We start from the raw sequence: 17,089 nt of genomic DNA, 5'->3' as shown, positions 1-17,089 counted from the left end.
TAGTAGTCAGGTACAAAAAAAAAATCAAAAATGGTGATTAAATGTTAGTATAACTAGAGGACTAGAATAAAAAGGGAGGAAGCTTTGCTACAGCTATACAAAGCTCTGGTTGGAACACATCTGGAGTACTGTGTACCATTCTGGGCACTGCACCTTAGGAGGGATATATTGGCATTTGAAGAAGTACAGTGCAGATTCACTAGAATGTTACCAGGGGTCCAATTGTTAGATTATGAGGAGAGATAGCATAAATGAGGTTGTATTCCCTGGAATATAGAAAGTTAAGGGTGATATGATTGAAGTTTTCAGGATTTTGAAAGGAAACGACAGGGTAGATGGAGACCATCTTTTTTTCACTGGTGGGGAAGTCTAGGACAAGGAGACATAAAACAGAGCCAGGCCATTCAGGAGGGAAGTTAGGAAACACTTCTTCGCACAAAGGGTGGTAGATGTGTGGAACATTCTCCCACAAAAAGCACTAGATGCTAGCTCAATTAATTTTAAATCTGTGATAGATTTTTGCTGGATAAGGGCATAAAAGGTTATGGAGGCAAGACAGGTGAATGGATTTAGGATACAGATCAGTCGTTGTGATATATTCCTATGCTATGAGCATGCCCAGAGTGGGATGATGTCATTAAACATGTGATTTGTCCAGTTGGTGTCTGTCTTTCTTTACAAATTCCTCCCAATATCTAATAGATTTTTGTGACAAGGGTGGGATTAAAGTGTAATAGTTTTTGCAGCAAATGGCAGTAGAGACCATGATGAACAAAATAAGTGAACTCTCAGTGACCTACCTGATAGGATGGTGAAGATTTTCGAGTAGATTGTGTTCAGCCTCATTGTTTCTGAAAACATGTAGCTGCACTCAATCAAATGGATTCTGCAGAATCCAGGGTCCATCGGATTCAACTACCGATCACACTGATTTTGGTGAGTTTATTCTGATTAGGCTGACTTAGCTTCCGTATCACTGTTGCAGACAGTCACAGTAAAGTATTTACTGGTCACTGTTACATTTGAAAATGGGACAAAATGGCTGCACCCATGGGATACATCGAAGGCTGGGAATGTCTATGATAGAGCTAGAGAACCATTTAGTTCATGCATTGAAAGAATGGTCATGTTTTTCAGAACTAATTGTATATTTGAACATGAAGGTGAAAGTGAAGAAGCCCAGATCAGAATAAAGTAATTCTTGAGCTGCAAGAATGCAATTTTGCTAATGGAGATGGGCCCAGGAGTGTATGGCACGTTAACAAACCTTCTTGATCCCACCAAGGCAAAAGATGTGTCATTCAAAATAATTATCACCAAGTTGGAGGAACATTTTAATCCTAAGCCACTAGAGATAGAAAGGTACAAATTTGGAACCAGAAACCAGAGAAGTATAGAAACAGTTGGCGAGTACATTGTGGCACTGAAGAATTTATCATTACATTGCAATTTTGGTACATTTTTTGACCATACATTACGAGACAGATTCGTGTGTGAGTTGGTGGATGAAAGAATCCAGTCGAAGTTACTAAACACGTAATATCTTATGTTTGAACTAGCATGTAAGATTGCTTCTACCATGGAGAGCGCATCAAAGAATACTCAAGAATATCATCCCATGCAAGTGACTAGTACAGCTTCTGTCCACTGTCAGAAGGATTCTGCCAAGTCGAGACTTGATCAGAAGAGCGCTGTTGATAAATGTTTAGAGACTTGTTATTGCTGTAATGGCAACTACACAGCACAGGTCGGTCAGTAGGTCATTTTCACCTTCATGTTTTACAATTAGTTCTGAAGAACATGCCCATTCTTTCAATGTATGAACTGTGACTGTAATTGCCAAAAGACAGACAATATAGGAACATAGAACATAGCAGCAGGAGTAGGCCATTCAGCCCATCGAGCCTACTCCGCCATTCAAAATGATCATGGCTGATCATCCACTTCAATGCCTTTTTCCCACACTATCCTCATATCCCTTTGTCATTTGTATTTAGAAATCTGTCAATCTCTGCTTTAAACATATTCAATGACTGAGCTTCCACAGCTCTCTGGAGTAGAGAATTCCAAAGATTCATAACCCTCTGAGTAAACAAATTTCTCCTCATCTCTGTCCTAAGTGGTTTCCCCCTTATTTTGAAATTGTGTCCCCTGGTTCTAGACTCCCCAACCAGAGGAAACATCTTACCTGCATCTATCCTGTCTATTCCTTTAAGTATTTTGTAGGTTTCAATGAGATCACCTCTCATTCTTCGAAACTCTAGAGAATACAGGCCCAGTTTCCCCAATCTCTCTTCATACAACAGTCCCGCCATCCCGGGAACAAGTCTGGTGAATTTTCGTTGCACTCCCTCTATGGCAATAATATCCTTCCTAAGGTAAGGGGACCAAAACTGCACACAGTACTCCAAGTGCAGTCTAACCAAAGTTCTATGCAATTGAAGCAAGACTTCACTAGTCCTGTACTTAAATCTTCTTGCAATAAAGACTAACATACCATTAGCCTTCCTAATTGCATGCTGCACCTGCATGTTAGCTTTCAGTGACTTATTGACAAGGATACCCAGGTCACTTTTTACATCTACACTTTCTATTCTCTTACCATTTAAGAAATACTCTGCACATCTGTTCCTCCTACCAAAGTGGATAACCTCACATTTTTCCACATTATGTTCCATCTGCCACATTCTTGCCCACTCATTAAATCTGTCCAAATCCCCTTGAAGCTGCTTTGCATCTTCCTCACAAGGCACATTCCCACCTAGTTTTGTGTCATCCACGAACTTGGAAATACTACATTTGGTCCCCATGTCCAAATCATTGATATATATGGTGAACAGCTGGGGCTCAAGCACTGATCCCTGCGGTATCCCACTAGTCACAGCCTGCCAATGCAAGAATGACCCATTCATTCTGCTCTCTCCTTTCTGCCTGTTAATCAATCCTTAATCCATGCCAGTATATTACCTCCTATCCCATGTGCTTTAACTGTGCTAACCAATAACCTGTCGGGGACTTTATTAAAAGCCTTCTGAAAATCCAAGTATACCATGTCCACTGTCTCCCCTTTATCAATTCTGTTTGTAACAGCCTCAAAAAACTCCAGCAGGTTCTTCAAACATAATTTCCCATTCATAAATCCATGTTGACTATGCCCAATCAAATCACTATTATCCAAGTATCCATTTATCACATCCTTTATAATAGATTCTACCATTTTCCCAACGACTGATGTAAGGCTAACAGGTCTCTAATTCGCTGTTTTCTCTCTCCCTCCCTTCTTAAGTAGTGGGGTGACATTTGCTACCTTCCAACCTGCAGGAACCGCTCCAGAATCAACAGAATTTTGGAAAATGATCACCAATGCATCCATTATCACCAAAGCTACCTCTTTCAACACTCTTGGATGTAGAATATCAGGTCCTTGGGACTTATCAACCTTCAGCTCCATTAATTTCTCCATTACAGCCTTCTTACTAATACTTCCTTCAATTCATCATTCCCCCTAATCCCTTGGATCTCTAATTCTGGGAAATTTCTTGTATCTTCCTCAGTGAAGACAGACACAAAGTAATCATTTAGCTTCTCTGCTATTTCTCTATTCCTCGTTATAAATTCTCCTAACTCTGCCTGTAATGGACCCACATTTGTCTTAGCCAAGTATTTCCTTTTTACATACCTGTAGAAGCTTTTACAGTCCGTTTTATATTTTTTGCTAGCTTACATTCATACTCTATTCTCCCTTTATCAGTTTCTTTGTCTTCCTTTGCTGTATTCTAAAATCCTCCCAATCCTCAGGTTTACTACTATTTCTGGCAACTTTATAGGCCTTTTCTTTTAATCTTATACAATCCTTAACTTCCTTTGTTATCCATCGTTGACTGCCTTTACTTTTGGGGTTTTTGTGCCTTGTGTATTGCAGTTGTTTGCTGATCGAAGACCAAAGCAGGAAGGAGAACTCTTTCTAGTAATGGAAAGCAGCAGCATAACAAGGGTGAAGTTCACAACATTGAAAATCCAGAATGTTTAAGCAAAGAGAAGCTAGGGCTGTATGGCGTTTATGCCACTAGCAATCACATAAATGACAGTGACTTTTGTACAAAGGTGTTGGCAAATCAACAGCACAACAACATGCACATTAGTACAGCTACAGATTGCTCCATTATGAGTAGAGACACAAATTCATAGATGCACCTGTAACTGACAGCACAGTTCAGTTGAAAACCTACCCTGGTGACATGTTAGAAACATGTGAACAAATGGAGTGCAGTGTTCCATATAAGGGCAAGTCCCTCAAGTTACCCATTGTTATAGCGATATATGTCAACAAACCAACATTAATGGTCAAAGATTGACTTTGTAAGCTGAAGTTAGACTGGAAGCATGTTTTTCAAGTTGAGCTGATCAACAAGCTTGATCAGCTAATGAATAGTTACAGGAACATTTTCGAAGATAGTTATGAAGGTATAATTGATGTGAAAGCACACATCTGAATGAGGCCTGATGCAAAACCAGTTTATTGCAAAGCTAGGCCAGTTGCTTATGCTCTCAAAATCCAGGTTGAAGAGGAGCTAGAGAGAAACGGTGTGCTTGTGAAAACTGACCACGGTGATTGGGCAACCCGGACTGTGATAGTGCCCAAGTCAGACAAATCCATAAGACTATGCAGGGACTACAAAGTCACAGTCAACCTGGCAGTGGTCGCTGAGCAGTATCCACTACCAACCTCTCAAGATTTGTATGCAGAGTTAGTGGGATCCAAACTATTCACAAAGTTGGATTTGTTCTTTGCTTATGCACAGCTTAGTGTGTATTGAGAGAGTTAACAGTATCTCATGATAAACACAGACTTGGGGTTTTACTCCTACATGTAGCTGCCCTATGGATGTGAAGTCTCCTCCAAAAATCTTCCAAACTACAATGGATAAGATTTTGCAAGGAGTGCTGCATTATTTGTATAATTCAGGATGATATGTTGATCGAGACATGCAACAGAGGAATAAAATCTTCAACTGTTGGATGAAGTGTTAAAAAGGCTCAACGATCACAATGAGAAGTTGAGAAAGTGCTTTCATACAATCTGAGGTAGTGTAACTTGGCCTGAAAATCAACGGGCTGAATTTTACAGACCCCCGCCCACCCCACCCCCAACATTGGGGTTCGTGGAGTTGGGGGGGCCGAAAATGCTCCGGGAGAGGGCCACCACGCACCCCGACATCAAGAGGGCCTGGCCCGATATTGCTGGCAGCAGCGAGGCCTCGTGGTGGCACCACCCCCACCCCGCCGCTCGATGACGGGAGCCCTATTTAAATATTTAAATTCATTAAAATAAATGAATTAATTACCCTTAACATTTCTGCTGTCTGTCCCGGTGTGATCTGCGTGCCACTGGCAGGCACACTTGTGCCTTCGGATCCCCATCTGGGGAACTGAGGCGTAACACCGGTGGCAAGGGGGGAGAAGGTAAGTTTCTCCATGCGACAGGGGGGAGTTGGGTCAAGCTAATATCATCGGTGTAGAGGATATCAGGGAAGACTTATCGTTTATAATTGATGTACTTTCGTGTCATGCACCCTGACCAAGAGTGAATGTAATCAAAAAATTTCACCAGTTTTTATTGGGTAGAAACCTTACGCTAGTAACAGATCATAAACTCCTAGTAGCTATTCTGGGTTCAAAGTCTGCAGTACCGACAATGGCAGCATTATGGATGCAGTGGTGGGCTGTACTTCTCTCAGTACGACTACAACATTGAATATTGCACTTCAAAGGAGAATGCTATAATTGATGTCTTGTCATGTTTGCCGCTTGAAGACTCAAAAGTAGGCTGTGAAGGTGCACTCTTCCCAGCGAGGGATGATCCAAAACTTGAGCATGACCTATTTGATAGCGAGCTTTTACCAGAATGTGAACCAGTTCAGACTTCAGTGTCTGAGGTACCAGTTTCAGGAAAAGGAACATGAGCTCCTGTAAGTCCTGAACTGAAACCAGACAGTCCATAAACTGACTTTACACCAAAACCTGTGAGAAGATCAGGAAGACTTTGTAAACTCGTTGTTAGACTTGATTTATAGATATTGTTTAAAGAAAAAGAGTCAGTTGTTATTTTGTCAAGTGTGCATATTCTCAGATTTGTTTATTTTTGAAGTTGTATAGTTAGTGTTCCTGTAAATTGTTTATTTAATAGGGGGGAAGAAACAAAATGTATTCTGAAATTATGAGCATGCCCAGTGTGTGATGATGTCATTAAACATGTAATCTGGTCATCTTGGTGTCTGTCTTTCTTTACAAGTTCCTCCCAATATATAACAGCCATGATCTCATTGCATGGTGGAACAGACATGACGGCTGAATAGCCTACCCCATTCCTATGACTCACTATTAATGTTTCAGCTTACACATATTAAGATGCTCTCCCTTTTTGTACACCATTCATTTAGTTAATGAAGATTTACAGCCATTCACTGTAACCACCAGGGGAGACCTGGGGCTATTCAATGAATGTGTAGCTAGCTGATTCCTTTTAGCAGTAATTGTGTACACTTTTATATTTATTTTCAAAAAATTAGCAATATTTGTGCACCCCATTCCTCTCTCCTTCTCCCCTCCCCTCCTTCACCCATACTTAAAATATCTCATTTGCTAATTTTGCTTAATTTAACATAATTTTGGTAAAGTCATTACCTATCTGTGACTGTACTTTGAAGCAACGGCTTTTTAAAAATGATTTGTTTGTTTAATAATATTACTTAAGTGCATTGTTATGCTTCACTTGTTCTTAGTTTCTTATTTCAAAATCTGTTGTGGAAACTATTACATCACCTCAGTCAGACTTATTGGCCCGGATTTTACAATCTCACCACCCCTCCACACCCACAGGAGCAGGCTGGAGGCGATTGGGGGGGGGGGTGTAAAATTGGGTGAAAGGCAGGGTGGGCCGTTTTGCATCTCCCCTGCCTTTGGTAAAATGGCAGCAGGGGCGGCGAGTCGACGGGAATGGCATAGGCCAATTGAGGCCCTTAGATGGCCAACTAATTGCCATGTAATAATACCGGGCACCTCCTTGCAGGCTTGGGGGGCCCCCTACTGATTGGGCACCCTGTGCCCAAGGGAGCACCCCCCCCCCCCAGCAGCACAAGCTGCCCCACTGGACCACCTCCCGCTGCCCCCTTGATCGACCCCCTCCCCACCTCGCTGGGGCCTGGCTGATTGTCCCCAGTGAGGCCCACTCACTTACCTCGACTGCAGGGCCTGCTTCATCTTGCTGGTCCTGGCTAGGTGCAGTCCCAGCAATGGCTACCGCTCCTGGAGACTGAAGAGCTGCCAGGCCGCTGATTGGCCGGCAGCTCTTGGAGGCGGGACCTCCTGCCTCAGAGGGGCGGGAGATCCACCTGAGGCCAATTAAGGGCCTGGACCACACAGAATTGCTGCGTGGCTTCCGGGGCCGGCGGAGGTGGGCTCACCCCTGACTTTCCATCATTGTTAAAATGAAGCTTGTAATTTCTAGCCTGACTTGCTTTCCCCACCCAGACTGATTTCCGTTTTTCAAGAATATGTTCCCACCTGATTTACTCTCTCAAATGAAGTGTGTTTCTCCCCAACCTTACTTATTCTGATCCTAATGATTTGTATTCACATTTTAGAACGTGCCCATCCAATACACATTTCTCATCCATGAGACCCATCTCCTGCTTCCTTAACCACATTCCCAATAAAATGCTGACCACCCAAGTTCTGCTCCTGGCCACCATGCTATCTGACATTGTAAATGCTTCCTTCTTCTCAGGTATTGCACTCTTACAAGACCACCATCATTAATTCACTCCTCATAAAACCCACGCTTCATCCCTCTGTCCTTGCAAGCTACCACACCAAGTCCTGATCACCTATCATCCCTGTCCTCACTGTCTTCTGGTCCTGAAATGCCTCAAATTAGAATTTCCATTCCTCCTGTTTAAATCCCTTCATGGCCTCACCTTTCCCTATCTCTATAACCTCCTACGACCTCCCCCTAAACCCCACCCCCAAAGATCTCCATTCCTCTGACTCAGACTCTTGGGTATCTCCTCAATCTTCACCCCACTATAGGGAGCCAGCCTTCAATGGCTTGGGTCTGTGCTCTGGAATTAACTAGCTATGCACAGGGGGATCTCTCTCTCTCTCTCTCTCTCTCTCCCTCTCTCCCTACTCCTCCCCCTCTCCACATCCCTTTCCTCCTTTCAGACCCACTTCTTTAACAAAGCTTTTGGACACCCCTCATAACATTTTCTTCTTCAGGCTGGCATCCATTTTTTTGATTAGATCTCTGTGAAATGTCTTGGGATGCTGCTCTATGTTAAAGGTTGTTGATGATTATTGTTCCATTCAGCCTTTTATTTTCTTCTGGGAGTAGGTTCATTTATCAGTTATGAGCAGTGGATCTGACTTTTTTTTAATATAACTCATTGGCCTCTTTTAGTCACAAATCAGCAATATGAAACGTGAAATGTCTTCAGGACAAGACAGTTCCAGCAGCTTGAAACTTAAATTGTTGGAATACAATCATAACCTGAGTGAGAAGGACACCATCATCAAAGAAAAGAATGAGGTGAGTCATATCACATAGCTTTTCTTTGATTGCATTGACACTGTCATGTCGGCTTAAGAATGAATTCAGTACAGAGTTAGCGATGGAACAGTACCCAGTGTTGTGGTTCTGGATTAGCATTACAGTGTTTTATGGAAGGCAGTCCTGAGGTGGGTGATAGTGCAGTTTCCCCAAATAGATAAGGTCCAAAGTCAGAATTTAAAATCACCAACCAAACATTGATTGCTTGGCAACAGACGCAAACAAGGTACTAAAAAATGTGCCTCACGTCATCTTGCTGGCATCAGTCCAAGCTTTTCCAGTACTTTCAGTGTAACTAACTAGTGCCACTAACAATACCGTAAGGAACAGTATATGTAGATTTTTGTTGTGTTCCTACCTCAGTACCTGTAGTAGATTGCAGAATATTCACTCCTGGTGCAACTGTATATGTGGCATTTAACCCTGTTCTCCCCATTTCTATTTCAGCTCCACATGATTCTTAAGCTTTTCAGTACTGGATTTCCTTGCTAACTTTCAAAGCAGACATGTAGTTCTTGCTTTTTAATGGGATAGAATTTCCACTGAGTTATCTTGATCTCCCTCATAACTTTGACAGAAGATTAGGAGAAAACCTACAGGCCAGTCAGTTTAGCCTCGGTGGTGGGAAAGCTGTTAGAAATAATAATTCGGGACCAAATTAACAGTTGCTGTAGAATGATAGATTATGCACCGAGTGAGAGTGTGGTGGAGGCAGATCCAATCCAGGCCTTCAAAAGAGAATTGGATCTGAAAAGAAAACAATTGCAGGGCTACGGGGAAAAGGCAGGAGAATGGGACTAGGTGAGTTGCTCTTGCAGAGAGCCAGCACAGGCATGATGGGCTGAATGGCCTCCTTCAATGCTGTAACCATTCTATCATAATCTATAATTCAAATGAAATGATGTAAACAGCTGCTCACACCATTTCTCTGGGATTTCTCCTGATGCTGTGGTTGGAGATCAGGAGAATCCCAGTGGAAATTCCAAGAGAATATCCATAACCTGATCTTCAGATTTTTTTTAAAATCAGTATTTCATTTGAGTTTTTGCCTCCTCCAATTTTGTAAGTTAGTTTTATCTTCTTAGGTCTCTCCTCGGTGCAGTGTGACTGTGCTAATATATTAATGAATACTGTCTGAGGACAGAATGAAGGTGTAATTTCAGGCAGGATTCAGCAGGGAACACTGAATGACCTAACTTAGTGGTGCACCTACCAGACAAGTGCAGTGAAATCTTCTATAATCGGACTTCAATTATCAGCCGCACTTAGAATGAAAATGACATTAAAATTTATATATTTTTTAGAAAGACAAGCAGAAGGGAATATTACACAAACTAGATAAAGAAGTAGCGTCAGAAATTTTCAAAACAGGTTAGCCAGGATCAGATAATTAATTTAATTAAAAAATCAGTTCAACAAGCATGAGGAATTTTATTCAGTGGAGTACTGTATGGCCATTCTGCATCACTTCAATTTAGCATAGACCCTGCTCCAATGACAAAGAAAGCCTTTTTCTTAAAATGCTAGAATCTTTGTTTTAAGAACAGCACCAGTAGAAGCACCCTTTGTTTTTATTTGTTCTTGAGATGACTGCATTGCTGACAAGGTTGCACTTATTGCCTATCCCAGTTGTCCTGAAAAGGTGGTGATGAGCCATCTCCTTGAAGTGCTGCATTCTGTGTGGTGATGGTCCTCCCACAGTGGAGTTAGGTAGGAAATTCCAAGATATTGAACCAACAATAATGAAGGAATGAATGATAAATATCCAAGTCATGATGGTGTGGAGCTTGGAAGTGATAATATTCCCACAACATTGCTACTTTTTTCCTCCTCCGTGGTAGAGATCACAGCCGAGGGGTGTGCTGCCAAAATAAGCTTGTTAAGTTATTCCAGTCAACGGCTGTAAATTGTACCAAAGCCAAAATGCACTCGTGATGGAGGCGGCAGCAGAGGTATAGGTCAAATAAATTGTTTGGGTATGTCGAGCTTCTTCAGTGTTATTGCTAAACCTATCTAGGTAAGTAGTGAGCATTCCATCACACTCCTGATGAGCCTTGTGGATAGTGGAGAGGCTTTGAGGGGTCAGGTACTGAGCCACTCATCACACAGTACCAAGCCTTTGTCCTCTTGCAGCCACAGTGCTGATATAGATAGTCCGGTCAATTTCGGGTCAGTGTTACACCCAAGATGTTGATGATAGTGACATATGCTGACGAGGGAAAATATCTAGGCTTTCTCATGCTGGAAATGATTATTACTCAGCATGTATGAGGTGCAAGTGTTACCTACCACTTTCCAGCCCAAATCTAAATGGTATCCAGGTCACACTATAAGCTGGCATGGGCTGCTTAATTTAAACAAAATTGTGAGATGTTGAGGCTCTCAGTTTGGAAGGGGAGCAAATGCCAGGATCTCCTCTAAAATAACATTCTTTAGAAGGGATAAAAATAGAAAGTGCTAGAAATACTCAGCAGGTCTGTGAAGAGAGAAACAGAGTTAACCTTTCAGGTCTTGCATCAAAACTGGCAAAGGTTAGAAATGTAATAGGCTTTGAGCAAGTGAAAAGGGGGTGGGGGGGGGGGGGGTAGAAGAACTAAAGGGAAGGTGTGTGATAGGGCAGAGGGCAGGAGAGATCAAATGACAAAGATGTCATAGAACAAAGGCAAAGGGTGTGCGAATAGTTGTAGTAAAAGAAAAAGCATTCGTCCAGAGAGAATGTTAATGGTAGAGTAATGAGCATCTCTGTCCAAAAGCAAAACCCTGAAAAACAAGTTTACAACAGGCACATGGTTAAAAAATAAAATAAAATAGAATAAAGTAAAGGCAGTCATGCTTTGGAATTGTTGAACTCAGTCTTGAGTCCAGAAGGCTGTAGAGTGCCTCATTGGAAGATGAGGTGCTGTTCCTCGAGCTTGCGTTGAGGTTCACTGGAACACTGCAGCAGGCGAAGGACAGAAATGTTGGCCCGGGAGCATGGTGGTAAATTAAAATGGCAAGAAACCAGAAGCTCGGGGTCATGCTTGCGGACTGAGTGGAGGTGTTCCGCAAGGTGGTCACTCAATCTGCGTTTGGCCTCCCTAAAGTAGAGGCGACTGCATTATGAGCAGCAAATACAGTACACTAAATTGAAAGGAGTACAAGTAAATCATTGCTTCACCTGGAAGGAGTGTTTGGGGCCTTAGATAGTGAGGAGAGGGGAGGTAAAAGAGCAGGTATTACACCTCCTGTGATTGTATGGGAAGGTGCTGTGGGATGTGGACAAGGGTGTCGCGAAGGGAACAAACCCTTCGGAATGCTGACAGGGGAGGGGAGGGGAAGATATGTTTGGTGGTGGCATCACACTGGAGGTGGTGGAAATGGTGGAGGATGATCCTTTGGATGAGTAGGCTGCTTGGGTGGAAAGTGAGGACAAGGGGAACCCTGTCAAGGTTCTGGGAGAGAGGGGGAAGGGTGAGGGCGTGGGTTTCCACCCGGTGCTCCGGTTTCCTCCCATAGCGAAAGACTTGCAGATTGATCAGTAAATTGGCCATTGTAAATTGCCCCTAGTGTAGGTAGGTGGTAGGACAATGGTGGGGATGTGATAAGGATATGGGATTCATGTCTGATTAGTATAAATGGGGGGTTGTTGGTCAGCACAGACTCAGTGGGCCTAAGGGCCTGTTTCAGTGCTGTATCTCTCTATGACTCTATGAGGGCCGATGTGCAGGAAATGAGTCGGACTCAGTCGAGGGGCCTCACACCACAGTGGGGGGGAACTCTCAGTTGAGGGAAAAAGGAAGACATATCAGAAGCGCTGTCGTGGATGGTTGCATCATCAGAACAGATGCGTCAGAAATGGAGAAACTGGGAGAATGGAATGGAATGCTTACAGGAGGCAGGGTGTGAAGAGGTGTAGTTGAAATAGCTGTGGGAGTTGGTGGATAGCCTATCCCTAGAGATGGAGACAGAGAAGTCGAGGAAATGAAGGGAAATGTCGGAGATTGATCATGTGAAGGTGAGACAAGGGTGGAAATTGGACGCAAAGTTGATGACGTTTTCCAGTTTGGGGCGGGAGCAGAAAACGGCACCAATACAGTCATCGATGTACCAGAAAAAGAGTTGGGGAAGGGGGCCTGAGCAGAGCCGGAACAAAGAATGTTCAACATTTTCCACAAAACGATAGGCATAACTAGGACCCATGTGGGTACCCATAGCAACACCTTTTATTTGAAAGACGTGAGTGGAGTTGAAGCAGAAGTTGTTTAGTGTGAGAACAAGTTCAGCCATGTGGAGGAGGGTGGATGGGGACTGGTTGGGCCTCTGTCCAAGGAAGTAGCGGAGAGCCCTCAGACTGTCCTGGTGGGGGATGGAGGTGTAGAGAGGTTGGACATCCATAGTGAAGAGGAGGCAGTTAGGGCCAGGAAGGCAGGAACAGGTTGAAACAATGGGTTTACCTGGACAGTCCTGTTTGTGGATTTTGGGAAGGAGGTAAAAGCACTTTGTGGAGCACCTCCGCTCAGTCCGCAAGCATGATCCCGAGCTTCCGATTGGTTGCCATTTTAATTCACCCCCCCACCCCCTGCTCCCATGCCAACATTTCTGTACTTGGCCTGCTGCAGTGTTCCAGTGAACCTCAACGTAAGCCTGAGGAACAACACCTCATCTTCTGATTAGGCACTCTACAGCCTTCTGGACTCAACACTGAGTTCAACAATTTCAAAGCATGACTGCCTTTATTTTATTTTGTTTTATTTAATTTTATTTTTTTAACTGTGTGCCTGTTGTAAACTTGTTTTTCAGGTTTTTGCTTTTGGACAGTGCCATTTGTTATTTTGTCGTTAACACTCTCTCTGGACGAATGCTTTGTCTTTTAATGCAACTATTAGTACTCTTGCCTTTGTTCTATGACATCTTTGACATTTTTTGCTCTCTACCCTATCACACACCTTCCCTTTTGGTCTTCACCCCTCCCCCTTTTCACTTGCTCAAAACCTATTACATTTCTAACCTTTGCTAGTTCTGATGTAAGGTTACAGATCTGAAACATTAACTCTGTTTCTCTCTCCACAGATACTGCCAGACTTGCTGAGTATTTCTAGCACTTTCTGTTTTTATTTCAGATTTCCAGCATCCGCAGTATTTTGCTTTTATTCTTTACGAGGGGTTCCAATGACAGGAAGTCAATGGCAAGACTCGCTCAACTACAGCAATTCTCAGTCTGAAGAGAACACGCTCTTCTGAACACTGAGACAGCATTGTAAAAGTGCTCAACTGTAAATGATCTTGGTTGAAATCCCAGACTGAATCTGATAACTTTGATTCCTTTAATCTCTTTCTCAGGAAATCATGAGACTGAAATCTTCACCACGTGGGACAGACAAGAATGTGACGCACACAATCATTACGAAGCGGTATTCCATATTATTAACATTGCTTAGAAAGTACAAGCGCATTTGGGTTATTACCAGCCTGTCACTGACTGACTGATTTTCCTGTCAGCACTCTATTTCAAATAGTTAAACAGTATTTTGTCAAAACCAATTGAATGTACAAATTGTATAACTTTGGTACTGTGTGCAGCCAACATAAATATGACCTGGGAAATTACAAAAAAATCGCTGACACAAATTGTCACAGCAATCAAATTAGGCTGCGTTTGCTGACAACGCAACCACTAGGTGGTGCAGTACTTGCACTTGCGCAAATGCAGGCTCTTCAACTGGAACGTCATTGTCTGCGACGTTCAGGCAGCTGCCATGATTAAAGATGGCGCTGCTCAATTTATCACAGGAAATGCTTACGGTTAGATCATTTTCGCAAACTAACCTTACATTAAGTTGGATGGAAGCCCAATAATATGCTATTATGTAGTTATAGGTTACTAACTGTAATCCTTAGATCCATTTAGTATTCCAGTAATCCCATTAAATGCAAAAGGAATTTTATGATTGCATTTCCATTGGAAATTGGGCCGGGTATAACATGTGCTGCCAATTCTTTAATGTGATTCGATTATATGACTGACCAGGACTGATTTCACCCGAACACAGCCTCTCGCTCCCCCCGAATGCCGCTCTCCCCCACCCCCCCCCCCCCCCCCCACCCCCTTGGCAACTTGCTTTCTCCCTCTCCCCACCGGCCGCTTCCCCCCTGCTCCCCCTGTCTCCCCTGAGCGATTGTTCCCCTCTCCCGTTGCTCGCTCCACACTTCACCACCCTCCCAGCTGCTAACTCTAAGCCGCACCACTTCCCTCCTCTCGCCCATTCGCTCCCACATTTGATTGGTCGCAACGTGCCGCCCGAAGAAGCAAGGGGTGACGGGGCGACATAGGAGCGAGTGGCCAAGAGGAGGGAAGTGATGCAGCATGGAGCTAGCACTTGGGGGGGGGGGCAGGGTGGGGGGTGGGGAAGCGGGGAGTGAGTGAGCGGAGTGGCGAAGCGAGGAGCGTGGAACAATCGGCCAGGGGAGTGGGGTGCCGGGGAGCAGCGGGGTCCGGATCGAGCGTCTGAGGGGGAGGAGAGCTCCAGCCTCACAGTCTCCCATTCAGCCGCTTCCTCCAGCCGAGTGGGGGGACTGGATGCCCAATGACGCTTTATTGCGCATGCGCGAAGATGGACCAGGTGCGGATATGCAATGATGTTAGTGCTGCACGTTGACGTCTTCCTGCGTATGCGCTACTTAGTCCTGGCAAAATGTAGCTGCGCATGTGCGCAGCTTGACGCACTCTGATGACATCAGCGGGCCGCAGCGTTATCAGAAATCACTTTGATCAAATTAATGCAAAAGGTATCATATGAAGGACCCATGGGATATTGTATTGACCAGGCTTTGTTGCTGATGTATAAATAACCCAAACTACTTCTTCTTTGGCCTCCTTGTCTCGAGAGACAATGGGTAAGCACCTGGAGGTGGTCAGTGGTTTGTGAAGCAGTGCCTGGAGTGGCTATAAAGGCCAATTCTAGTGTGACAGACTCTTCCACAGGCGCTGCAGATAAAATTGGTTGTCGGGGCTGTTACACAGTTGGCTCTCTCCTTGCACAGCTGTCTTTTTTCCTGTCAACTGCTAAGTCTCTTTGACTTGCCACACTTTAGTCCCGCCTTTATGGCTGTCCGCCAGCTCTGGCGATCACTGGCAACTGACTCCCACGACTTGTGATCAATGTCACAGGACTTCATGTCGCGTTTGCAGACATCTTTAAAGCGGAGACACGGACGGCCGGTAGGTCTGATACCAGTGGCGAGCTCATTGTACAATGTGTCCTTGGGGATCCTGCCATCTTCCTTGCAGCTCACATGGCCAAACCATCTAAAGCGCCGATGACTCAGTAGGGTGTATATGCTGGGGATGTTGGCTGCCTTGAGACTTCTGTATTGGAGATACGGTCCTGCCACCTGGTGCCAAGGATTCTCCGGAGGCAGCGAAGATGGAATGCATTGAGACGTCGTTCTTGGCTGACATACGTTGTCCAGGCCTCGCTACCATACTGAGGACACAGGCCTGATACACTCAGACTTTTGTGTTCCATGTCAGTATGTCATTTTCCCACACTCTATTGGCCAGTCTGGACATAGCAGTGGAAGCCTTTCCCATGCGCTTGTTGATTTCTGCATCTAGAGACAGGTTACTGGTGATAGATGAGCCTAGGTAGGTGAACTCTTGAACCACTTCCAGAGCGTAATCGCCGATATTGATGGATGGAGCATTTCTGACGTCCTGCCCCATGATGTTCGTTTTCTTGAGGCTGATGGTTAGGCTAAATTCGTTGCAGGCAGCCGCAATCCTGTCGATGAGTCTCTGCAGACACTCTTCTGTGTGGGATGTTAATGCAGCATCGTCAGCAAAGAGGAGTTCCCTGATGAGGACCTTCCGTACTTTGATCTTCGCTCTGAGACGGGCAAGGTTAAACAACCTGCCATCTGATCTTGTGTGGAGGAAAATTCCTTCTTCTGAGGACTTGAACGCATGTGAGAGCTGCAATGAGAAGAAGATCCCAAAAAGTGTAAGTGAGAACACAGCCCTGTTTCACCCCACTCAGAATAGGAAAGGGGTCTGATGAGGCACCGCTATGCTAAATTGTGCCTTTCATATTGTCATAGAATGAGGTGATGATACTTAGTAGCTTTGGTGGTCTGAATTCGATTGGAAGTCCACCAGAAACTAAGTAGCAAACAAATGTTGTGTTCATACTAGTTGAATATTATATCAAAAGAATGTGTAGTGCCTGTCTGTAGGATTTTATATTAACACTGGCTTTGGCTGAATCATTTCTTGAGCCTTGCTTGATAAGTTTTACAGAAGTACTTCACTGCAGAACAGTTGACTCGCACCAAGTCCCACTCACCTATCACACATGTTCTTGCTGACCTACATTGGCTCCCAGTTCAGCAATGCCTCAGTGTTAAAATTTTCATCATCCTTTTTTTCAAATACCCCATTGCCTCACCCCTCCCTGTCTCTGTAACGTCCATCAATCCTAAAACCCTGAGATCTCTGCACTCCTC

The 17,089-nt window shown here is 44.0% G+C and overlaps 1 protein-coding gene across 1 annotated transcript in view; it reads left to right on the top strand.

The window, feature by feature from the left end:
• The window catches only part of pof1b (POF1B actin binding protein), a 129,626-nt gene that overhangs the window by 104,052 nt on the left and 8,485 nt on the right, over positions 1–17,089 (top strand). The window contains exons 13-14 of the mRNA XM_068047997.1: positions 8,459–8,587; positions 13,928–13,998. Of these exons, the coding sequence (XP_067904098.1) occupies positions 8,459–8,587; positions 13,928–13,998 (200 nt within the window). The remainder of the gene's footprint in view (positions 1–8,458; positions 8,588–13,927; positions 13,999–17,089) is intronic.

The sequence above is a fragment of the Heterodontus francisci genome, chromosome 15, assembly GCF_036365525.1.
Source record: "Heterodontus francisci isolate sHetFra1 chromosome 15, sHetFra1.hap1, whole genome shotgun sequence".
Classification (NCBI taxonomy): domain Eukaryota; kingdom Metazoa; phylum Chordata; class Chondrichthyes; order Heterodontiformes; family Heterodontidae; genus Heterodontus; species Heterodontus francisci.
This window is presented reverse-complemented; position numbering and strand designations above follow the sequence as displayed.